At 42.3% G+C, this 26,420-nt stretch overlaps 1 protein-coding gene across 1 annotated transcript; it reads right to left on the bottom strand.

Annotated features, from left to right (window-relative positions):
- Positions 1–3,869: 3,869 nt before the first annotated feature.
- Positions 3,870–26,137, bottom strand: OBI1 (ORC ubiquitin ligase 1; the record flags this gene model as incomplete). Its single annotated transcript, XM_084280201.1, has 6 exons — positions 3,870–5,485; positions 14,992–15,080; positions 18,203–18,451; positions 20,094–20,185; positions 21,182–21,317; positions 26,066–26,137. The coding sequence occupies 6 exons, from the start codon at positions 26,135–26,137 to the stop codon at positions 3,982–3,984; spliced, it is 2,142 nt and encodes a 713-aa protein (XP_084136327.1). The 3' UTR covers positions 3,870–3,981.
- Positions 26,138–26,420: the final 283 nt, after the last annotated feature.

The following is a 26,420-nucleotide window of genomic DNA, read 5'->3' as shown; positions in this document are numbered from 1 at the left end:
GTACACAAAGTATCTGCCTGATGTGTCTCTACGTGGTCTGTCTGGGTTCCCTGAAAAAGAGCAGACAGCACCCACGCAGCCTCTTGAGAGCATCAGAAAGGAGAAGGTGCTTTCTACAAAGAGAACCTGAAAACCAACAGGAATACTAAATTTTATTTGTTTTACAGCCCCACTCTTCATCCTCCTTGCCAGCTTCTGCCTGCGCTCACCACTGCCGAAGCACAAGCAGGCTTTCCCCCACGCCAGCAGTGCTCTTCCCTACATCCTTCAGCTAATGGAGATGGCTTTTCCAGACAGAGCTAAGGGACACTTGAGGCAGCACCTCGATGTTGGGCCACAAAGTCAGGACAGAGCTGGCATCCATCCATTTAGGCCAGGCCTGACAATCTGGTGGCTTGCCACGGCGGTACAGGACTGCTGCAAGGGACCAAAGCTGAGGAAGGACCAGGCTTGGATTAGTTAGCCAGAGGAGACTGCCTATCATCTTTGACTGTAGGCAGTCTTTGAAATAGCCAGGAACTCCCCACATCAATTTACTTCAGGGCTGCTTTTTTCTCACACCCAAACCTGGGCAGGGATAAGGGAGAAGCCCGTGGGACAGTACCATGCCAAAAGGAGCAAGGAAGGAGATTCAGCTTCACAGTTTGTGAACCATTTACGGTACCCGCAGTACAGAAGAGGTGTGTAAAAGACTGCTTGGGAAGGCTAAAGGTGCTGGGAGTCAGAGGCAGGACTTTGGTTCTGTGCAAGAATTAGACTTAATTGGTTTAAGCTGCCTTTAAATGGCATTATTTGGTGAGGGAAGAGTTGTGAAATGAGGAACAGGGAAGGGAGACCCGAGTTACTTGTACTGTGTATGCAAACTATGCATTGTCCCTTTTGTCCCCTTTTCAAAAGATTTTTCAAAAGAAGACAATAAAATGCATTAAAAGCTAGACATAGCCCATGTCAGTACTTGGTAGTTGGAGCCTTGCAGCCACCCTTCACTTGAGGAAGCAACTGCAAGCAGTAATAAGCTCTCAAGAGGCCTTCAGAGAATCACAGAGGAGGAGGTGGTCACTTGCCGGACTGCATGTACATAGAACTGCTTACAATGAAGTGAAAACCTGACCCTGGTGTTCTTGCTCTTAGGTGTAACTCAAGAGACGTCACTGGCACTGAGCTGAGGCCAGTAGCAATCCCCTTCTCCTGTTATCAGTACTCCTGGAGAGTGTTCTCCTGTGTCAAAAACCTGCAAGCTGCCTGGTATTTAGTACAGCAAGTATTATTAGATGAAGTAAAACCTTTATGAGCTATTAAATCTTATTAGACATCATAGACCTCATCTCTACGTGACTTTGAAACATCTACTGTCTTAATCAAAATTGTAATAGTTTTTAGATCTTGTGTATTCCAGTTCTACATGATTACATCACTGTGTAATGACCATAAAAATTAACAAGAATGGACTCTTGTTTAAGTCCTTTTATTCACCGAACACGATAAGCGCAGCAAGAGATGCAGCAAGCACAGCACTGACAGAATGCAGCCTGGAGAACTAAAACTCCTCATACGGCCAACAGTTTATAGTTGAAGAATACCCATTCATTACACACTGCTCAAATTTCTAACCCTGATGTTGCACCAGCCACTCTGTCAAACTTCAAGCCCAAAGGAACAAAATCCGCTAAACCAAATTAAATGAGGAATTCAGAGTGTGGTAGTTTTAAAGATTTTGAAGGCACCCAATTAAACAGAACTCCAAACCCACCAAACCAACCCCCAGCCAAACAAACCAAGATACACAAATCTCACCGTGTTCCTGCTTGAGACAATAGGACTTTTATGGTCTTTATCTTCAGCATTTTTAACTTTACTTTCAGCTCTTCTATCCATGAAAGTTTGACATGTGAAGTCACAATATCCATATTAAGGAGCAAGCCCATAGGCTGTGCTCCTTTCCAAACAACTAGAAAGCAGCAGAAACAGAAAAATCCCAACATTTTCCTTTATTCTAGTTTGATTTCAGGTATGATACCAGTTGCAATAATGCTTCCACCACTGAAAAATCACTTGTCTATCAGAAGTATACTAGAGTATAAAGTGAAGCCCATAAACGCACACCCCAAGCCCACAAGGAATGAGAACACTGACCTTAACACTGACGTACTTACGATTGCTCTGCAATACAAGAATGTTTTGAGGGAACATTAGTGATTTGAGGAGCACCATCATCTTCCCCTAAAGGGTTCAACCAAGGCAACATTTTTATTTATTAGCAAAAGTACTCCATTCAAGTAGCAGCTCATGTCCAGATGGTTTTATCAGCTCCCTAATTTCTGAAAAATATGTTAAAACTGAATGACTAGATTTCTCTGTGAAGATCAGAGAGGACTGAAAGCGCAGCAGTCATTCTTCCTGCCACCAGGAAAGGGTGCTAGCAACAGCTTGAATGATTTTTTGGGGGTAAAGCTAAAAAAGCCCTGATGTAGAACAGACACACCACTTGCACACGTTCCAATGTTGTTCAAGCCCTTCATAGGGCTGAACTTTGCCAAAGAGGAGCCAGTGCACTGAAATTTTCCAAGTGGCTACCCATCCATCCCTCTCTCTTTGCAGAGGGACGGGAGGCAGCGTATGGATTTTTCCTGTCGCGCGTATCGATGAAGGGAGGATGCCTGTTTGTAAGAAATGCCATCAGAGGCCTATACAGAAAGAAAAACCTGCATCTTACAATTAAATATGCCCTTAAAAAAAAAACAAAACCCCAAACCCTTTAAACACAATAATGCAAAGAAACCAATTTTGCTCTGCTGCTTAATTAGGTCTCCTGCCTGTAGTAGGCCATCACATTATGTTGACCTATGCAATACTACATGGAAGAGTCACCTCCAGAGAGGCCGAAAGCCATTTCCATCAAGTGTATCGATGCTGACACTAGAATGGTAATACCTCTAACAAGGAGGAGGAAGGGAGATGATTTTTTTTATTTGGGTTTTTTTTTTTTTGTTGTTGTTGTTGTTGCATGGATAAGCCCCATGTTTATTTTTATTTTTTTTTTTTTTCCAAAACTCAGGTATTTTCCAAATAACAAGGCGGGGGGGAAGTTTCCCCATTCTCTTTTTGCTAATTCAATATTTGAGGCAACATCAAGGATTACAGTGCTTATAACATGTTTTATTCAATTCACATAGAAAAGCATGCAGTATTAATGTAAAATGGTACAGTATTAATGTAAAATGTTCAGTGCACATTAGGTAAACAAGTCATTAGCATACAAACCCATTTTTATGGTCTATACAGGCATACTGAACACATCCAGAATAACAATGCTTTCAGGGAACTAAATTAAAAATTGTGCTTAACTTCAAAAAAATACAAGCCATGTTTGCAGTGTTAAAGAGATGTTTTCTAACTGAAGTGCTGTAACCCTGAAAAGAAAGAGGCTGCTACCTTACACCCACTTAAAACAAGAGTTTTCAGTACAGTACAGTGCTATGAAATAGTCCGAGCAGCAACATTTCCTCTGGGAGGCAAGTTTTATGGCAAAATTGACATTGTTTTATAGCAATTTCATGAATCCATAGGATATATAGCCAGCAGCTGCCTTACACGCACCAAATGTAATCTTTAGGAATGGGAGATGTAACCTTTAAAACAAATCCTTACATAAATGACTGATTTGACAAGACCACTTAAAACTGTCCCATCAAGGGAGTCTTTAGCTGTGCTGGCAACCAGAAGATCACATAACCTGAAAACTTAAAAAAAACCCACCCCCACCCAACCCCCCAAGTAAACAAAATGCCCAGCTGCAGAAAAGGTCTCGAATGGTTCTTCCCTAGGAAAGAGCTTGTAATGGGCAAGGGAACGTTCAGTTTTCACGCAGTCGAAAGAGACAGGATCGGATTGCATGGAAGTCATTAAAAATTTAAGTTCACCTGTAAATATTAAACATTTGCAGGTTGACGACTTTGAGTCACATTCCATTTCCAAGCAGAGTCAGTTTTTGGTGGTTTTGGATGGACTAGCACTGGAAAGGCTGCTCTGAATTTTCCTCTTGGTCGACTGACTGACGTTTTTATTTTTCCTTTCAGCTATAAAGGAAGACACCCAAGGAGGATTAAGCTGGTTCTGCAGGTCAGATGACATCTTTAAAAAGCAAGAACCAAACTTCTGTTCTTCAAACAACCTCTGTGAGTTATTGAATAGTAAGCTCTGGGAAAAGTCTCTTTGAAATAAACAGTTTGGAGGTTTCATATCACTAGCAGCCATGTTTTGGCCTGTAAACAGTGGGAAGTGGTCACTCGTATCCAGCTCCGACGGGGAGAGGATGGAAAACATAGCAGGCTTCCAGCCAGTTCTGTCAGCTGCTAGATCACTTGTCTCCGGACACTTCATACTCTCTTCCTCATTCATCTCTTCCAGTTTCTTCTCAGTTTCGTTCAGAAGCTTGGAGCACTCTGTTGACTTTGAAGAATTATCAAGATCAGAGGACTTGAAGTTATAGCAGGGGCTCTTGCTGTTGTCCGATTCGGACATCATGGAGTCCAGCTCTGAGATTTTATCGAGGTAGGCAGCATCCATAGACGCCTCGCTGGAGGTTCTCGTGCGATTCATTTCAGAAGAGCAGAGAGTATGTAGCCTTTTAGGTAAGCAAGAACTTGTTTTGTCACCAGACTTCACTGATGCCTCATCTGACTGACCAGCTACTGAGTTTTGCTCTGATTCATCAAAATCTAAGTTCTCAGCAAAATTTGTTGGGCACGTTGCCCAGAAACTTGATTTTCCTGTAGTAAAACAGTTCAGTTTCTTTTCGCTGTTAGAGCTGCTTGTGCTGTGCTCAGGAGAATCTTTGCTGCAGTCATCTGAAGTGTCACAAAACTCTTCAAATTTCAGTTTTCTCAGGAATGTCGATGGTTTCCTTGCATTTTCTTTTCCATCAGGAGTGTTCAACTGAAGGCGGCTGAGAGACAGAAAAGGAGTGCAGGGTGGTGGAAGATCATAAAGTTCTTCATCCTTATATGGGGTACATTCCTCAATTTTATTCCACTGTTCTTCTATGCAGGTATCCATATTTGTACTATTTTCATCCAGAAGAACCCCCTGACACCCTGGAAAAAGTTCTTTCTTTGGGGCACTCTGTGTATTTGAGCCATTTGGGCCACCTTGACTAGAAGAGCTTAAACAACCTCCACCACTTGTCAGCTGTTCAAGCCTGTCAGGACTCTGATTGCTGGCCAAAGGTTTTTTCTCCTCAACTTGCCTTTTTGAACATGTAGTATCTTCACTGCTCTCCGCTCCTTTGGCATCTGTGGAGAGCGCTCTCTCACAGGCAGCACTCACTGCCTGTGTTCCTTCTCCTGCATTTTTCAGCTGTAAGAGCTGACACTCCATTTCTTCTATGTATTTGTCACTTCTTTCCAGCGCCTTTTTCAGACGGTTCATTTCACGTTCACTTTGTTCTACTTTGGACTGAAGTGCAGCTACTGTAAACCTACCAAACCTGCAAGAAGTAAAAAAAAAAAAAAGAGAGAATATTAAGCTGGAAAAAGACCTTCTTGTGGTGCTTTGCAAGCTCATTTCAAGAAAGAACAAAACTATTAAACACTGGGTTAATGTGAAAACGAAAGTCAGAACTTTTCTCTGATAGTTATAGGAAAAAAAAAAAAGGGAAATCATCATATATGTACAGGTGGAGGTGAATACCTGAAAAGCCAAAATTAAACCATTAGTGGTAGTAAGGCAATAACAAGCAGATTACCCTTCCAGGGGCTGGTACTATCAATTCAACTCAAATATGCATGAAGAATTATCCCCTAAAACAATGGCAAAGATTTATGATAACATTTGAACAGTGGTCCACATCTTGAAATATTTACATTCAATCATTTTCCTACAGTACAGCAGTGTTTTACAATACATTTCTTACACAATGTCACCTTGTCAAATATAAAATGCCAATATGAAATTCAAAAACTGCAATCGTCCTTTGAGGTGGTTCAAATACTTATACAGACCATTTCAGTTACATTCCTGTTAGATATACAGCTTTTCCTGGGCCATTGTGTGGATGGTACTTCCACTTACTTCAGAGCTACTTGGGGATTTTTTTGAGCTTTACAGCTGCAACAATCTAATTTCTTCCTTGACTCCAGCACAAAAAACCCTGCCACTTGTGGTTTGTGAAAGTTGTGTGTTTGTGGGGCTTCCAGCTTGAGTACATTTTCAACTGCCAGGATATGGACATGCTGTCCCTCCCATCCTCCACCTGCTTTTAAGACTGACCTTCCCCAGAGGGCAGGTGAAGGTTTCAGCTATATGCCCTGACTAATTCTACCCTGTCACTGACAGGTGGGCACCAGGGAATTCCCTGCTCCATCCGAGGCTTTCAATTTACAGAAAGAAGAAAACAATTAAAGTTCTGGTATTATTAGGAAGGAGGGAAGGACCTGCAGCCACCCTACAACTCTGACACATAAGGTTTTCTATCACAAAGAAATGACAATTCTGTACGTGGGCTTACACTTGACTCTGCTTTCCATCTTGTAGCTCCAGGTTACAGCACAACTTTATATTCACTTTTCCAGCACAAACACTGTCTGAAATTTCTACCCTGTTTCTCTCTCTGTCTGTCCATCCTTTAGAGTCACAGGGAATTCCCAGTCCCTTTTCCCCATTCCATCCCCCCATCTCTTCCCAAAACGCTCCCAGTGCAACTCACAGACCAGTGAGGTCTGAAGGTGGTACAGTTGTGCCCTGCGATTATGCTGGAAAAAAAAAAAAATCTCTTTTTATTAACTGTATTTTGTTTCTTCAGTTCCTGAACCCAAAGCAGTGGGAACTGGCTTTATGTTGACAACTGCAATACAGTTAAGGGGGCAGCTGGGGGAAGGAATATGAGGTATCACAAGTCCCCCCCAAAACTGGGGACCAGTGACTAGATCTAGTGACATATTTCACTGTTCAACTGTTTCTGCATACTTAGAGGACTTCCGAGAGCTGGGTATAGACAGTTCAGCAGTGGGTAACACTCACACAACAGTCTGAAGTTCTTTCACAGCACTAATACTAGATGCTTTTTAAAATCAGATCAGCTTATGCTTCATGCAGTTTTGGCATGTGCCCTTTGCTGCTCTGTGGATGTGAAATTGCAAGGTAGCAGTTTTGTATTTAGAGTGTTCACTTGGTAAGATTTCCCCCTTAACACTCCCCACTCGAAGCCTGCTGGATTGAAAGTCTATCGAGGCAGGGACACCCCAATCCCCCCCACTCTATGTTCCCTCTACCCAATTACCTCTGTCTTCATAAAAATCAAGACAGACCATTTTTCATTTATTTTACTCTATGGGTAAAAAAGTTTCCTCAAATCATTACAGCAGTTTCTCCCTTCTTGGTTACATGCGAGAGGGAAAAAGGTGCACAAGAGTTCCTCTCTCTCCCATATGAAACTAGATAAAACCAGAATCACTGAGCTCAGGAACGTTTCAATTACATCTTCAGGTGAAGGGGGTTATAATGAAATAAGCATCCTCATATACAGCACATTTTGGCTTACCCCTTCCTTCAGTAAAAGGAACTTGCATTTAAGATGCTGAAGGAGCCAATGTAGAACAGCAGAGCTCAAGCAACACCTTTCCTGCTTCCTAGGGTGATCCAAAAGTATTTGCTTTGCCTTTCTTTAACAGACCTGTTCACACAGCCTAACAGAAGCAAACCCTACACTGCTTAAATAAAGGACAAAATGATGATGCAGAAATGCAGTTTAGTTTAACAGCCAAGTGAGAGACGGGGAAAAAAGATGCTTATGTAGAATAAGCAAGGTTTTTGGGAGTCTGCTGTAACAGACACTTTGACATAAAAATTAAACATGTTTACATTTATATGCATACCTGGCAATTCCCTTTTAATGGGAAAATGTTGTAATATGTTTACTTAATGCAAACAGCATTAGTGACAGCCTGAGATTTGCTTATGAGGAAGAAGCACTGTATTCTCAAGTGCAACTTTTATAACAAGCGTCCTCAGGTTTTAAAACCCCCCCTCAACCCAACCAAAAAAACACAAAGCCCAGCGTATGTTGTTAAAGCCAAATAACATCATTAATACCTTAACTGTTGCAGAGGGATGTGCTTGGGAATTTTGGTTTTCAGAAATGGAGCATATGGCATGCTGCCTACAAACAGTTACCTCTGCAGCTAAGCACCAGAACAGTAGTGACTGGCCCAGCAGGTTAGCAGAGAGTTTGAGACACATGCACACTTCTGGTGAAAGAAGCCAGAACCCTCCTTATCTCCCCAAACTAAACCACTCTCTTAAGAGGAGGAAATCTCTTCTCCCTTCAAATGTAGTGAGCTGTGCCACAGCCAAAAGGTCATGGTCTGATGATAAAAACGAATGCAGCACAGTTACATGAAAATAAACTAAAGCTTGACCTGACACTCTATAGATAAATTATTTCTCCTGATCTATTTGATCCATTTCACACTTAGGAACAGCCTGATGCGCTCTTCAGTAGACGTTAAGGCATTCAGTATTCATGTGGTAAAGAGCACTTTTCATATCCTCAGCCTGGACAAAGTCTTTTAAGTGTTAAGGTCTTGTCTTTTAGTTCTACCACTTAAACAATGGGTTTGTTTCTCACTGCATTTGTTTCAGGTAATTTGTTTCAGGTACACCCTTTCTAAAGAAAGGTGAGAAACTAGTAGTCACCCAGAGTGAACTGAAAGACATTTCAGGTGGGATTTGAATCCTTCACCACAGACACCTAGTGACATTTTAGATGGTCTAAGGTCTTTAACATGACTGCTGGCCTCCAGTTATCACTCTGTAAGAATACAGGTACCCTATGGGTCCTGTACCACAGCTGCCAGTCCCATCTAGGTGTAATGGATATGTTACAGTGTCTGAGGTGCCTAGATGAACACTTGAATCTCATATTTCAGGATTTTTCCTTAGGCAGAGTTCTTGTCCCAACATGAATCTAACTTGACACCAATCAGAATGTTGGAGTCAGCTCTCACTTACAGGGACCAAGAAGAACTAAAATTATAGCTATGATGTTTGAGTAGCCCTCTTTCACGTTATTCCACAACTGCATTTTCTCTTATGTTCAAGTACTCCTGAAGATGTCCATTTAGAAACTGTTTGAGAAGTTTAATGGTCTCTCACCTACAAGAAAGCAAATTTCTTCTGTTGTTTCTTCTCATCCATCAGTGCTGCACATTCAGCTTTAGGGTTTTATTTTCACACTTCAGTGACCACTAACTGTAGCACGTGTGTCTGGTTGAGCCCTTAGGTTGTACCAAGTCAATTTAAAACCACACAACCTCATTTTGCTTTGCAGGTAAGTAAGCTGCTGCAGCAAATAGCTTTTCTGTAGAACCATTTACAGAAGACCAGGGCTGCAAGGATGCCATGGAAGATGACTCTTTACTTCTAACCACCTGATGGCCCAGACTGGGACCAGTCTGCAGCTCAGATATGTGAGCATGATCCATTCTCCAAAGCAAACAAAGAATGAGAAGTGGGAAGTGACAATGTACAGTTGGGACCTGTTCAGGGCAATGCCAGAACATACAACCAAACCAAGTCTTATCACCTAGATCCTAGATTCTGCTGTTAGAGGGGAAAAACGAGGTAGGAAATCCAAGGGGGAAGGAGGGGTGGGGGAAGTCAAGATTGATACTGCACGCAGGTTGCTCTATTTAAGATCTGAGGCCAGAAAAAAAAAAAAAAGCATCAGTAATGGAATCTGAATTAGGCCCCTGGGTATTAACCTACTACTGCTCTCCATTCTGCAGGCCAAGCTGGCTGACAGAAGAAAGTGTACAATGGCTCCTTTTTGCAGGACACAGTAGAAGCTCTTGCCATAGCTAATTTTCTAAGCTTGTAAAAGGAGAAGTTATTTTCAATATAAGCAAATAACTGGGCAGTAAATTCCTTTTGTCACACAGTTCAGAGAGTACAAACCAAGCTGAAGACAAACGGCTTCACTCATGAAATCTCTGCTAAGTATCAAGGAAATCCACTTCCTTCACATCACATGAGTAAGGCTAAGCTTTTACGTTGGTTGGATGACTGCAGAGCAGCAGGATTTGAGAGTAACAGCCAAGTCAAGTATGCTGTCTGGAAAGAGCTTCTCCTTTCACTTAGGCTACCCAGAGAGGTGGTGGATGCCCCGTCCCTGGAAGTGTTCAAGGCCAGGTTGGATGGGACCCTGGGCAGCCTTGTGTAGATCCAGGCCTGGAGGTTGGTAGCCCTGTCTGTGGCAGGGGCACTGCAGCTCTATGATCCTTGGGGTCCCTTCCAACCCATGCCATTCTGTGATTCCATGATTAGGGAATTGGGTGAATTCGGACACATGTTCAAAACCCCTCCAAGCATTTTAACATCTTTTGGTGAAGCAGCACTGGTATTTCACATAGTAAAGCCAGATTATACCCAAGGTCAGTGAACAGCATCAACCAGAAAGGATTACTTCAGAATTACTAAAAAAAAAAAAAAAAAAAAAAAAAAATCCACCAGAAAAAACCACAAAACCAAGCAGTGAGACCTGAGTGTCCTTACCCATCTGCTTAAAGTTTACTTTTTCACGCCTGGAGCAGCTGCTTCCTCAGAATTTAATACTAAAGCTCAAGAACTCAAAGTTGTTTTGAAGGCTACGAAACGGCATTCCCTCCTCTTGACTGTGAGGCCACGCTGCAGTTGATCTTTGAAAACAGCACACTTGCAGGGAGGTAAGAATCACAGAATCGTAGGGGTTGGAAGGGACCTTGAGAGATCGTCGGGTCCAACCCCCCTGCCAAAGCAGCTCCCTAGGACACATCACTCAGATAGGCGTCCAGACGGGTCTTGAGTATCTCCAGAGAAGGAGACTCCACCACCTCCCTGGGCAGCCTGTGCCAGGGCTCTGTCACCCTCACTGTGAAAAAGTTTTTCCGCATGTTGGTGCGGAACGTCCTGTGCTCCAACTTGCAGCCATTGCCCCTTGTCCTGTCTCCACAGAGCACTGAAAAGGGGCTGGCCATTTCCCTTTGTCTCCCACACTTAAGATTTTTATAAACATTGATCAGGTCCCTCTCAGTCTCTTCTCAAGGCTGAACAGCCCCAGTTCATTCAGCCTTTCCTCACAGGGGAGATGCTCCAGTCCTGCAGCATTCTTACCCTCTGCACGCTGGACACCAGTTACTAGAAGCCTGTTTGCAGCCTCAGTAAAACACAGACTGAATCAAATCATCTGGCATGAGCAGAAAGATCGAATTAGAAAAAAAATTCTATGTTGTGCAGAATAACCTAAAAAGTCAACAACCTTGGATGTCGGTGCACAGGTACCTAAAGTCAGAAATCTAGACAAGATAAACAGTGAAACTGTAGAAAAGGGGAAAAAAACCCTACCCCAAATCAACAACAATAAAACAAGAACTCACAACACTAGAGAAAAGAGAGAACACAATGATTTTCTGCATGTTATAGATAGTTTTTCAGACTGGGATTTTAACTGGCAGAAGAAATTAAATATTTAGGGAAAAGACTCCTTGGAAGCCTAGAAGTCTGGTTCAAGCTAATTTGAATCTAACCATTCATAAAATACAGTATACCCCGGAGTAGATGGACTTGCTAGTTATTTTCCTTCAGGTAAAAAGCAAACATCCCTTTGCCAAAAATGCTTTTAGATCCATTGTGCCTTGCCAATAGGCCCAACGGGTTTCTATTTTAAGTAGAGCTGGAAGTAATAGGGCTTTATCATCCTGCAAAACTTAAGTTTTAGAAATTTTCCTGTTCTGTATCAGGAGAACGGAAGTCCCTGAAAATTCCTCAGGAGAGAGAGCAAAGAAAGAGCAAGCAGCAACCACCAAATACTCAGTCTAATTTGCATGAGCAATGGGAGACTAATGCAGGTCTTCATAAACATCAGAGCAAGAAACTTTTCTCTATTTGCTTTTCAGACCTATGCTACAACTATATGATGGTGTGATACTCTGGTGAAGGTCTACTCTCAAAAATGCTTCAGGGAAAAAAAAACCAACCCAACAAACCTCTAATCGATCAGAATCATCAATTTAAAAAAATGTATAAAAATCCCTGACATGGATGTAATGTCAATTTTATTGACACACATGACATTTTTCAACAGATTTTAATGGATACAAAGAAAAAACAACTGAAGACTATGATAAAAGGAAAGGGTTTTTTTTATTGACCACTTAAGAAGGCTAATTATATTTTTTTCTGTGATGTCAGACATAGAATCTGTGTTCCAAAGGGAGAACACACTTGCCATCAGTGATTCCTTTGCTATAAAGCAAAGCCTACTAAAATAATTTAGGTTGTCATAATGCACAAAATTAAACTTAGTTTGGGATAAGGGAACTGAATATCGAATAAATCTTTAAAAAATAATTTGATACAATTTTTAGGTAGTTATCTAGCCAGCTGTTTAAGCATGACACCAAAGTCAACAATCTGAAGCTAAGGAATATATGTCGTATGAAACAATGTACCTTCTGAGTACATCTGAATAAAATACACTGAAACAAATGTATCTGCAGAGAAAAGTTTCATTATAGTGACATGATTGGGCTTTGATGCTTACGCCTTCAATTCTGGTTTCATAAGCAAGGTAAGAAAGCATTTATTGCAACCCCTGTCCACTGCGTGCAGTGCAGCTGAAAGACCTTCTAGCTATTATCTAAGTCTGCCATCAGAACCAGAAGAATGGTTGAAAAACATCTTGATCTTAGGCCTGGTTTAGATACTGACCAGAGTAATGACTACAAAAGGTGAAAACTAAGTCATCAACTCTGCTAACACCACCAAGACAGAAGAGACTTCCTACCACCTGAAGGACATGACTCGAATTCAAAAGAATTATTTTAAGTTTGACATGTGCATCAAAACATCAACCTGAAAAAGGCCCATAAATGGGTTAAGTCTCACACTTGTGAGGGGGATCTTAGCAGCACAAATGCAAAATGAAGTAGGAAGGTAAATTTGTAAGTAGCTATTTAACAGAACTGGCAGTGGTCATTTGTGCTAGAAGTGCCAGGCAAAAGGAAGGCACAAGTAGTGCATTGCAAGGTATCAATATTAGATGCTGTAGTAAGACACAAGACAGTTTTTCTGTTCTCCTTGGTGCTACTGAGAGGCTTCATTTGGAATCTAGTACTCAGTTCTAAGTATTATTGCTTCAGAAAACCACAGACAGTGAAGAGCACTGAGATCAGAGCAAAACCAAATAAATCAGAAGTTCACTTTTTCTCTTAAGTGGCACTTGTCTAGAAGAACTGGACGAATTCAGTCTAGAAAACACGACTAGAACAGAATGGGTGTAGGTAGAGTGAATCAAAATTGACCAATGTAACATGGTGAACGGTTTCTTTCAGAAATTTTTCCTTCCTTAAAATCCTTGCTGTATGACACTAGGTTTAAAGTAAAACCAAAGCTGAAGGTAGCAGTAGTATACAGAACTGTTCCTGGCCCAGTTTAAGCCTGATTCAACTCATGTTCTCCACGTTCCCACAGGCAGTTCTAGAGTTAACTTTAGCCAAAGATCATTCCCAGGTTTAATAGTAGAGACATGGACAGGTCAATCTATCCAGCATCTGGGTTACAAAACAGACCTTGACGCTGTCCAATTCCTAATAACATCTGTCTGCATCTGTCCTTCTAAAGGAGAACATGACGGTCCTAGGCCACATTGGCAAGAGATGGGAAAATAATCAGCCTGCAACAAAGACTGGTTCTTCAAACACACCCAACTCCTGTTATCTAATTTTTATGATCAACAGCATGCTAAAATGTGCACATGGTAAGATAAACAGAAATTCTCTTCACTGGGGAGTTTACCTGGCATCAGTAAAGTAAAATCAAGTTAGATGATCTGGTCTCTTCTCACTCTTCTTTTCTAGGATTTATTGAATTACATCTATTTAAGTTTACCATCCTTGCCAGCTCCCTCTCAAATCTTATGGGAAAAGACATTCCATGCCATTAGAGCCCTTTCCACTGCCAAGACCTTAAACAGGGTTCTATCTCCCTTGTTAGGGAACTTCAGGGCAGAATGTACTTTTATGCATTTAACAGCACTGGAGAAGAATCAGGCATCTTCTTTCCTGCGGCCCTGAATGACAAGCAGTGTGGCAAGCACGCTCTAAGGGGCAATTTCATCTTCTGGTGAGTTGTGAAGTAGAGCAAAATGCAGAGAGCTAGCTTCTCATATTACACAGGTACCCCTCAATGCCCTTCCTCAAAGCACCATATAAACCTTTGGCCAATGCTGCTCTTAGATTTTATTTTCTAAAGCAGTGAGAGTTAAAAGAAAAAAAGGTAGGAAAACAATGAAAGGAAATAACACAACTTTAACAACATGAACACTTTGCTTCACAAAGTTCTTCCAAGGAGCTGTACCTCAGCACACAGCTGTAATCAGTATAGCAAAAGTTTCTGCTTTTGATATCATTGTTGTTGATGTCTTAACTGTTTAAGACATGGTACTAAACACCAGTGTCAGTTCCGGGAATATTCTCATGCTGCAGAAGCTCAATTCTATATACCCTGCCCAGACACAAAGCTATCAGGGACCTTCCTTGAACAGGGAGCCTAAGTCCACAAACAATCTCTGAAAACAGCAAAAGCAAGAACAAAGCAAAACCAAATACAACCAACCAGAACCTCTGTGCCCAGTAGCAGGCCTATTTTTACCGTATACCAGATTTACAAATTTCACAATAACAAAAACAAGTGAACCGTAGAGTTGAACTAATAAATCCAGTCCTTCATAAATGGCCGGGTAACTCAAGGAACAAACACTTGTAATCATGTCATATTCCTTTACTGTAGACTTGCTGCTACTCTGCAAGTTTCATTCGTCACCCAAATCTATGAGGATAAAAATTCCAAAATCTACCTGGAGACACAGATGTAACACCATGTACACCACCACTGTTAAAGTCCTACAACAGTTAAACAGTCTATAAATAAAATATGGTAGCTTTTAAAATATTCACGTACTTTTGGGGTGATCTACTATCAACTTCAGCTTTTAGTCGCAAATTCTCTCTTAAAAGGCTATTGTTTTCCATGCTCAGTTTCTTATTTGCCTAAGGAAAAAGAAAAGAAAAAAAAATAAGTATACAATAAACCAGAAATGACTTATAATATTTATAGGACAAGCTGCTACTCCTTTTTAAAGAGACAGAACTAGAAATGTGAAGGCAGGAAACAGTCTTCAGACAGGGACACCACTTAAAAATCACCATGGGAAATGGCTTGCAAAACTGAATAGCGAACAGACATTTTTTATTTATATTCCCAAAATACATCGCAAGTGTCCTATCTAGGGAAATAAACACAGCTATGTTAGTTAGTACAGAAAGTCATTAAGGAGATGTACTAATGGCAATTCCATGTTTTTTTTTTCCACATGACTAAATACGTTAAGTACATTAACATTACAATGTGCAGGTATCAGCAAAACTAATGTTGAACAGCTTCCTCCATTCCAAATTAGAGTAAGATTGCTCTTTTTGGCTTGTTGTTTTTAAAGCACAGTTATCCTATGGATGTAAATCCATCAGGACAAGCTATTTGCAGTCTTTCTTCACTTTCTTCCAGGACATTGTGATTAAGCCTCCTGATTCAAACCCCTTCTTACTCCTTGAATTGAGGTCAATTCCTTCTTCTCAGTTCAGCGGACACCCTTGTTAACAAGATACTTCATGTAAAGAGAAGTTTTCCTGCTGCCGTGTTTCAGAACAAGGGATGCCACCATTCTAACAAGTGGAAAACACTCTTTGCACTTCGCAGTCTGCTCAGTCTCTGCATGCTGAAAACAGCACCACCAGTCCAGGACTCGTATGTAATTCATTGCCTCAATCAGACGATGCTTCCACTGCATAATAAAAGTATGATCTAGAGTTAGATCTGAAAAAGGAACCATGCAACTGGGCTCAGGGGTGAAATGTACTTTCTCAGAAGCATCAATCAGTGCAAGGAGAGAGGAAGAAAACTCTAAATGCTTATACAAATATCCCCAACACCCTCTCCAGATGACACTAAGACAGTGGAGGGCTGGGGGAAATGAAGCAGAAAAGAAACAAACACCGGCCCGCTCCCCTTCCCCCAAACACCACAATAATCCCAGGGGAAGAGTAAATAGAGACTTCTGATAAAGAAGGAATGGGAAGGGTGATCCCAGGGCTTGGATGCCCAGGTGTCAACTGTTTGGTATTTAAAAAATAAAACCATAAAGCTATCCTGAAAGCAATGAGTAGGAATCCAGAACACTTCACTTCCAAAGGAGAATCAAATCACTTGACAATGTGGCCAAGACCTTGCTCTTTTCCCAAAGACACAGCTCCCCCAGCCTCTCAGTCAAACAGGAAATTGCACGAGTTGAGTAGGGTTGGTAGGCAGGGCATTCACACGGCACAGAAGGGCTGGTTCTCTTTGGGACGTGCTTCTTCCAGAGAATGCTAGACCCTCTAAGCCAGTAACCTGTGTGGGATTCCCCACTTGCAGCACAACATCTACGTTAACAAATACATGTAACTACAGTCATAATGAGCTTACTTTGTCTGGTATTTCTGCTACTGGGTTTGTATCAACAACTCGTTATGACTCCACTCAAAGTAACAATGGGAGTCTCTGCTCTAAGACATTAAATGATAAAAGTATCTGCGATTTCCTGAGTCAGTCTGGTTTAAAAAATGTTGAACATGGAACAGATGGAAAAGAACGTTGGACTTCAAATCCTAAAAGGTATTTTCCAACCTAAATGATTCTATTCTGTTTAAGACTTGGTCCCTAAAATCTCTCTAAACCTCTATTCATGTCTAACCCTTAACCATTCAGAGACTCCAGAAGCTTAAAACCATTTTCTTGCTCAAGTTGAAGTTATATTGACCCCACCCTGCCCTGCCCAAAACCTCAAACACCCCCTCCCTCAGTCTCTGCTATATTCTTTTTACTTACCTAGGGAAAAAGTCAGCAACCTTAGTCACCACCAAAAATAAAAGAGGCAGTACAGTTTAACAAAGTTAGGCAGACAAGAACTCTTTGCTGTGAACCCCTTTTTGTCAACTACAAGTGACTCTGAAGCTCCTGGGAACCTCTTAGGAGGGCAGTAGATGTTGTCCCAGCCTGTAAAGTTGAAGTCTCGAGTCTAGCTAAGCTATTGAAAAAGCTAATTTTGGAAACTCAGTTTATTCCTTTTAGCATTTATTACACAGTCCAATCAGTGCCAGGGTTTGCTTTAGACTCCACAGAGGCAAATCTAGAAGTGCCCCATTAACAACAACAGAATAGCAGAACAGTATGAGGGGGTGCTGAGTCTATAGCACAGGAAAAGTGTAAACACTATTAATGGTTACAAAGGAGAAAAAAATTATCCTGAATATGTAATGTTTCATGTTTGCAGGAGGCAACACTGATTTGTTAATAGCAGAAATAAAGTCAGCATTTTGAATAAATGCAAGACCAGTTCTTTCCACCCTGGTTCTCAAAATAAGCTTGAAATTTCACTCTTCTTCAGTGTTTGAGGTGATCCTTCTTGTGTCCGCAGATAGATTTGGCGAGATATTTTTATTTAGATGTATTTTCACATATCTCCTGCAACCCTCCTTCTGCACTATCAGGTCTTCTTTTTTTATTACTTTCAAGATGTATAGAAGAGATGCAGGTTTCCAATAAAGGATCCAATAAAATGCTGAAGCTTGTCTATTTTCGGTCAAAGGGTCAAATTACTCTCAGCAAATTGCACCAAAAGTATCGGCTAGCAGGGAGGGCAACAGTGCAAAATCTGCCTCAGCCAACTGCACTGTGTTTGGGCACTGAATGTTGTAAAATAGATATAATATATAGATTATTGCAAGTCTGAGGAATCTTGTCATCAATACTGGTGACAAGTGCTACTATAATCCAATTACACACCCATAGAGTTGAAGAAGAGTCACAGACAAGACTCACTAGAACAAGCAATAACAGCTGACACTTGCAAAGGCTATATGGAAATACTATGATACACCAACAGTCACTGGAATTCAATTTTTTCCTCTTTCTTCTGAATCTATGAAGCACCCAGAGGTCATTCTAGTTCTTACTCCTGTTTAACGAAGAGGAAACAGTCACACAACCAGATAGCCCGTGGCAGGGGGCTTGGAACTAGATGATCTTTCCAGTCCCTTCCAACCCAAACCATTCTATGATTAACATTATTTATTACCTCCTTGAGTTTTTCCATGTTATCCATCACTTTTTCATACATATCATTGGCAGCTTTCAGCTTTTTGCTCCATTCCTCTGGGATTTTTGGGTCACTGGTACTCGCTTCATTTGATGACTGGCTAGTTTCCTCACTTTGGCAAGACAAAGCTGATGCCGTAGGATCCAGAAAAGATTTCAGCTGTGTCTGTAAACTGAGATTTTTACCCCTCAGATCTTCCACTTCTTTCTGCAAGGATTCGATTTCATCCTAAAGGTGTCAGAAATTCACAGGAATTAACAGGAAGCGAGAAATTAACAAAATAATGCTGGCAAGCTCCCCCAGCGCTTTAGAAACATGGGTCCTGGCAAGCCCAGGTGCACGCCTTCACTCCCACATATCTCTGAGTATGCTTATCTACTGTGCTCTGGGCAGGATTTTAATCAACCTGCACACTCGAGCACAGCAAAGGTTTTAGTGAAGGGAATCCCTTGACTGCATAAAGGACCCTGAACAAACTGGCGGGCAGACCAAAAGCTTCAAAGCATTCCGCAACGTGAATCTATTATTAGGGCACTCTGTGGGAGGATTTCCTGTATCAGGAGTGTTCTTCAGGTCGTCCTCTGCTGACTCATTTGCTATTATTTGAGAATGTTTCATATCATTCCGAAACATCACGTGCTCAGATGCTGAAAGCCTCAAGATTCAAAATGGACAAACCACTGCTTGGGAGAGCCTGCTCCAGCTACATCTTAGGATAGCAGCAACCTCTTAGGAGAGACTCTCAAAGTGCAAACGGCAAAGCTCTTAGTTTTATTGGTCTGAAGCCACAGAGAAGCAAAATCATTCAAAAGCCTGTTGTTAAAGGGATGAGAAGAAATCATTTATCTTGAAAATGTGTCTTCTACACTGTTCAACTTATATACTCGAGCTGCTCAAGGTCAGACTAAAGGAGGCCATACAAGGAAGGCATTTACCTAAATCCAAGGTGTGCTTGCACAAATAATCAAGCTTTTACTTTTTTTATTCCCCAAGCATGAGAATAACCATTTTAAATTCAGATTTTTAGGAGAAACTTATGTTATCCTATACCTCTCTGTGTGATCTTTGGGTTGATTCAATAGAAAGGCAGGAAACCTCCTTTCCTAGAGGATGAAAGCAGCTGAGCTCCAGGCAAGCTTGTCATAAAAGAAAGCCCCTACTTCCCCAGTGTTAAGAATATATACAGTGTCCGTTTCCTTTCTCTCATTCTCCTCTGAGGCAGGTTTCCTTACAAAATACATGATGTCCTCCTTCACACTGCTGCTACTAAGGAAACAACAGTTGAGAAACCGAACTAAACATATTCCTTATTAGCACCTTTTCACCTTGTTCCTAAGAGACTATTTTCCCAGCAGAAGAGTGGATATAAACTTCTAAACATGCACTCATTTTTGGAAAATAATAAAGCAACAATGATAAAAATTAACCTATGGCAGAAGGTTACAGTGGGCAATAGTCTTTAAGAAGGAATTTAGTCCCCTTGAGCAACAGAGAATTACTTCAGAAACTGTCTGCATTTGTGTCCAAGACAGAACTAAAAGCACCCAACAGCCAATATGCATGAAGAAAATCCTTCCATAGCCCCTGGGAGGGACGGGGGCAGAATTCCCACAAATCTACAGAATTAACTGTATTCTGCTACCTGTGGCACAGAAAAAAAAACGTTACCATGACTTCAGTGGGATCACTTCAAGCCTCCTGTAACCTTGGACAGCAGGCAGGATTTTAATGCAGCTGAATTTCACGTGGACCCAGTATAAACCTTTACCCAAATTAAAAACAAGGGGACTCAAAGCAGAAGGACCAGCTGTATGCAGCAATGTAAGAGCTGCAGTTCATCTGAAAGTCACAACATTCCCCGTGTCCTTACCTCATATTCTTTGTGGAGCAATTCAAGCCTCGTTTTACGTAGGTGTTTTCTGACTGTCGGACTAAATATAGGATCACTTTCACTTGTTCCTCCTAAAGCAGCACAGGATGAAAGAAACGCTAATATTGTTCCTTTTTCAGTCAACTCAATATTAGTAATCCATCTTATAGCTCTTTTCATATGAACAACTACCAATACCGCTAATATAGGACCAATCAGCAACCACAAGAGATTTAAAGCCCTTTAATTTTCAGAACAGGTTCAACAGAAGTATCAATTAGTGATGATTAGAAGTCAAAATCCCACCTCACAGCAGGAAGAAAAACTTTTGAATTTTTCAAATTTGTGTTTTCCTTGACAGAATCATATCTTACTTAAAACCACACTATTTAAGCAGAACTAAGGGTGGGAAGGAATCAGTATATAACCAGTATAAGATAGTGTAAGTTTCTAAAGAGAGACTGTTCAGATATATTTTTCTCTCAGAACCAAGTAGCAGAGCTGGCATTTTAGGTCAGCTAGAGACTGCAGTATTTCCTAGCTCTGGGGGAGTTCAGACCCTCATTTAGCTGCTGTAGCTTTGTCTTATTTCTATGTTAACAGACATTTTCTTAAAAATAAAGCAAAAGTGAGGAAATGGTAACAAAATTAAACAAACATAAAAAGAAAAAAAGACCACATACTCATTTAAGACTATGAATTTAAGTATACAATTCCTCAGTTAAATGTTATTCTCTTGGGTCAAGGGGTTGCAATGCACAGGTAGTAAGATGCTTCTCCTCCCTCCCTCCCCAGTTAAAAGCACCACTGTCCAACCCAGACCTACAAACCAATCATTAGACCTGTGGGGTATTTGCTGCCTTCAAATAATCTGGCCAGTAATACACCCATCATCTTTGGAATTTTTACCCTGTAGCTATTATGTATGCTTCCAGAAAGATTTAAAGTCAGATCTTCCTTAGATGGTGGCAGAAAGCCCCCATCAACAAAAAACAGATGAAAAAATATCCAGAGATCTTTAGATTCAAAAGAATTTCCACCATCAGCTGTTACCAGAAAATTATTTCAAAGCCTGAAGTTGTTCTTACCTATAATTTCCTTGCAAGGGTTTTCAGGTGTGATGGGGATCCTGCAAGCTGGGCACTGATTATTGTTCTTCAGCCACACTTCAATACAAATGGAACAGAAGACGTGGTTGTTGACACAGATGACCGGGTGACGGACCTTTTAGTATTAAGAGTGGGAAAAAAAAAAGAAGAAATAAACCAAAACAAACATAAAGACACTATGAACACTTTAACAATACTTTATTGCTGTTTTGGGTAACAGAATCAGAAAATGTATCACTCCATCTCTCAGTACCAGGCTGATCTTGCAGGAATGAGACACTGTTTCATGGGGCTAGTTAACTCGCATCACCAAAGTCCCTTGTTATTAAGGCTCCAAAGCTAAAACCATTTTTGCAAAACTAAGGTTCTTGATTCCAAGAGCTCGTTAACACACAATGTGACAGACACCCTTCCTTCACCCCACAACCTGCAAGGACTGCAGCCAACCGCTCTGGTGAAATGCAATCGCTTTTGATTTCCAAAAGTGAGGGAATGTGGGATTGCTCCTGGCAACAGCCAACACTTTGCCTTGGAAGAGGTGTTGCTGGAAGGGATAGCATTACAGATTAACTCTAGCCCACACATAATCAGCTTCATGGAAATCAGCTTTAAAAAGGATAAGGGCCAAAACCACAGAGCAGAAACATGAACCAGCAATCACTAATTCGAGCCTCCTGCTAGATATGCATTGCTACTAAATAAGTCATTGCCCAAGATCGGGGCAGCTAACTGAAGGATTAAATATTCCAATCAGACACAGATCCTTTCAAGAAGCTTTCCCTCCCCTTCCAACACAGCAGGGAAAACAAACTCTCAGAAAATATTGACAATGCATTATTCTCTCATTTAACTATAAAACCTGTTTGAAAGTAAGTGTGCATAGAGGGACCAAATACTATACAGAAGAAAAAGACTTTCCCCTATACTTATACCTTACTTCAGCTTCTGTTACAGCTTACTATAACATGCACTCTAAAATATTTTATGACTTAACATCAGTATCCCTGTTTGGGGGGGGGGGATGTGTTGGGGGGGATGTGTGTGCCTTAGAAATAATCACTTGCTTTTCCTCCACCTCTGTCTTTGCCCAAGAAACACCTTTCAAGACACGGAAACATTAGTATTGACTACTTCATACTCTACTGTGTTGCACTTAAAGCCCAAGTTCAAAGAGTTGTTTCAAATTAAAGGCAGTCCTCATAATCCCCAAGATTTCCTCTTTCATGCTATTAGTCGAGTAGTCAAACTGGAAAGGAAAAATGAAACGCTGGAAAGGACAGCCAATAACCACTTGGGAAAACAGATCAGATGTATCCTGTGGTGATTGTACCTATACAGTGTTGCACAAACTAAAACTCAGGCCTTTTACTACTGAAGCACAGGTGGATCTCAAGTTAAGGCCCTGATCTGTCAGCTGCTTCTGCAATATACTATCTATGCTGCTGTTATACTACAGGATTCACAATATTCCTAAAAACTCCAATATCACAGTCCTGGAAGCCAAAGGATTTATCTGTACACAAACAGAAGATCAAGATACTAAAAGCCTGAATGTAAAGAGACTAAACAATCTCTTCACGTGTCTGCACACTTTCACCTCTAATTAAGTGTTTTTTTTGTGATTAATGCAAGCCTTAGCACACCAATGCTTTGGAAACATTTAAATATTACAGTTTCAATTGTTAAAACAAATATCTTATTTACTACTTTACCAGAAAAAAAGCTTTTTTCAGCTTTCCTAGAAGGAAAAAACCCACAACTTTTTCTCTAGCCATACTTCTTCCTCTCTCAGAAGCAGCCTGAGAATGATTATACAGATGACAATCATAGGATACAGCAGAAAATAACCTAAAATAGTCCAAACAGGAAAAGACATTTCAGGAGTGCAGGTCTTCCCCATGGGGAGCAAGAGACCCTCAGTTACCCCAAACCCAACATGAACACGCACTTCTTGCAAGTGAATGATTATTCCATATCTCCAGCCAAATAGTAAGTCACATTTATTGCTCTCCAGGGTACACTGCTTCTGATTTACACACCTTTACAAGTTTCATTTCAGGGCTGAGGTTGATACTTCTGTTGGCTCAGGACCCACACAAAGCAATCCATGCCACAACAGCAGAAGCAGCGACTATTGAAATGTCACAGAATGGCTGGGGGTGCTGCTGCCCTTCACCCAGTCCCTGAGCAGAGGCGGGGAGGGGGGGGCTGATCACGACATGCCTCATTACTAAAAGAGCATTTCATTTGAATTAGAGCAGAGTTTCAGTTCCTTAATCGGCCACAATGCCTAGAAAGACTACAGCTTATTTGAGCAGGCTCCATCAGCTGGGTGATTTTGAGCAATTTCCATTTCCCACACCCTCCACCCCCCAAACATGACGACTCTGCAGACCAAAATCAAGCCCTGTCTGCATCTGTGTCACTTCGAAGGCACTTCTGGACCTTGAAGCAGCATTAAGGGAGGAGCAGGCGCATGGAAAAGCGGACACAGTGATACCAGCGAACGAATCCCCAGACATCCTAGGGGGGTTCAACACACAGAGAACTGTGTGCCCCAGCAAACACCACAACCAACAGGAGACACCGACAGTCGTTCTAGGGTGAGTAAACCCAACAGTCAGACACAGGCGGCTTCTGATCTGATCACTAACTCTCCGTACAGGTACCCCAGAAGACAGCCCACAGTGTGTTAAAAGCACATCCAGGTAACAAGCATGAAATTTGCCCAAGCAATTAACTCTTATTATAGATGGTTATCTGCACATCTTGCCAATATACTTCACAACATTTCACACCAACAAAACAGGGTAACGCTCCCTGCCCTCACTCCCCAAGACCTCTGCTTAAAAAACACTGGGGGGTTGGCCATTATTGAATGAGATTCTCTTCAACATCTCTTTTTATCTCCTCACCATTACAAAGTGCACAGTTTCTATTTTGCAGTCAGTCTCTTGCAAATTTCGCAGAGATAGTGAGAGGTACATTCTGATTGTAGGGTGGGTCTTCTACTCAATTTGAAGTCTATCCCACAACCCACAGAAATATTAGAATATGTCACCCCTCCATGACATGTTCTGCTCCCTCCCCACAAGGTAGGGCAAACCAGCAAGATTTTTTTTCCCTTAAACTAACTGACTTTTCTTTCTCTAACCCTACTTTTGAGAAGAGCTTTTTCTGATGAAGATATTCAATGAAGTTCCAAGTTAGAGAAAATGGTATTAAAAAAAAAAGCAAAAAAGCCCCAGTTCTCAACTTTGGCAAAATTTTAACAGCTTCACACATCTAAAAAGGAAAACATTCAAACACCTTCATTATAGATATTACCAGTAGATTCACTTTCATAATGTTATTATATTACCTCAGCAACTGATACCAAGTAAGCAGAGCGTAGAAATCTCTTCCAGCATAAACTCAGCAATATCAATTCCTGACCAACTTCAGAAATAACTGGCTTGAAATAACCCAGTGGGTTTACAGCAAAATGTGAGTGAATACTCAGTGAATCTATCAAATGTTTAGCTTAGACAGTCACTAGGATCAGATTCAAATAGCAAACAGGCCATCAGTTTGATTTTGCTCTCAAGAGCACCCACTCTGCATTACAGACACAGTAAATCTCTGTTCTCTGTTTTCATCAAACGGAGAAATAGAAGAGGAGAGGTAACAGGACCACAGCCAGGAAGTCTTGCTGGCTTCCACAGAAGAGCACAGAAATGAGTAAATGTGGTTGCTAAAAGCATCACTCTCTGTCAGAGTTAAGAGAGTTGAGAGAAGGGAGATATCTGACTACTCTCACTACCAGCACTACACCTACTTTATACATCAAACGTGCCTATTCTTTGTTACCACTCCAGCAAAAAAGGTCTTGGAGTAAAGGCCACGTGAGGAAGAAAGAAACCAGACAGCAAATGCCAGAGTACAAACATGAAAGACTGCTTCTTCCCCTGTAATTACTGTTGTGCTTTAAGAGGTTTGTTTTGGAGAGCAAGGAAACAAGAAGGGGAGGAGAAAAAAAGAGGTATGGAATGAGGAAAGAATTTGAGAAGCAATTAGTGACAGCTCTGAAATGAGCTCTGGGGCTTTTAGAGAGGAGCAGACAAGTCAGAGCCCTCTGCTTCCTGAGGGAGAAGAGGAAGGGACTGAGAAAGGGTCAGAAAGTGGAAATGGAAACTTTTCCTCCAGGCTGCTGCAGTTTTGCTCAATACTTTTTAAATCCACTTGGCTATACATCCTCTCTTTGTTTCACTTGTCCTCTGCGACACAGCACCACGCTCAAACACAAACTCACCTGGCGCTTTAAACCAGATTATCCTACCGACACCAGAAGGAAAATAAAATAAGAAATAAATCCAACCGCAAAGCTTTTCACCCCGGGAGCCGCACAGCCACGCTCCATCGCGGGGCGACCTCGGGCTCTGGGGCCGCCAGCCCCCTCTAACAGCCCCCGGGAGGTTCCCGCCGGGAGGGCGCACGGTTCCCACCATCCCAACGGTGGCGACAAACCTCGCCCGCAGCCGGGACCGGCCTTCCCGGTGGACGGGATCCCCTCCTCCCCGAGGCGGGACCCCTCACCATCCCGAGGAGAGCAGACACACCCCCATCGCTCTCTTCCCCCCCCCCCCCCCTTCCTTCTTGGAGAACAGACCCCACGCCCCGACTTTCTTCCCAGCGCGGAGCCGCAGACCCGTAGAAGGGGCAAACCCGATGGGGTCAGGGTTCCGGGCCGTGGCGGGGACCCCGACGAGCCGCCAGCCGGGCCGGGCCGGGCCGCGCCGAGCCGAGGCGGGCCGCCTTCCCTCCCCACCACCGCGCCGCCCGCAGGCAGGGACTGAGGGGGAAGGGCAGCAGCGGCGCCGTTACCTTCCCCAGGCAGATGTGGCAGGTGATGGGCAGCGTGAGGGACAGCGTGACGTTCGGCCCGTGCTGCGCCATCGCGGCGGCCCGACGCCTCCCCGCCAGCACGGAAGTCCCGCAGGCAGTAACAGCGGCGGCGGCGGCAGCGGCCCCCCGCCAGCCCCGCTACGGCAAGCCGGCGAGGCCAAGCCGCCGCCCGGCGGAGGGGAGGCGGTGCGCGCTTTTGCAGCGTTCCCCTGGAGGGCGGGCGGGAGCTGCGGCCCCCTCACGGCTCTGCCTGCCGCCGGGCCGCTGCTGCCCCACTCGCGTCCCCCCGCCGCCCTCCACCGCTAAAGTACCGGCCATCGGGCCGGCGGGTTAT

The sequence above is a fragment of the Gallinula chloropus genome (genome assembly GCF_964237585.1).
Source record: "Gallinula chloropus genome assembly, chromosome: 1".
Taxonomy (NCBI): domain Eukaryota; kingdom Metazoa; phylum Chordata; class Aves; order Gruiformes; family Rallidae; genus Gallinula; species Gallinula chloropus.
Note: the sequence above shows the minus strand (reverse complement) of the source record. Positions and strands in the feature narration are given on the sequence as shown.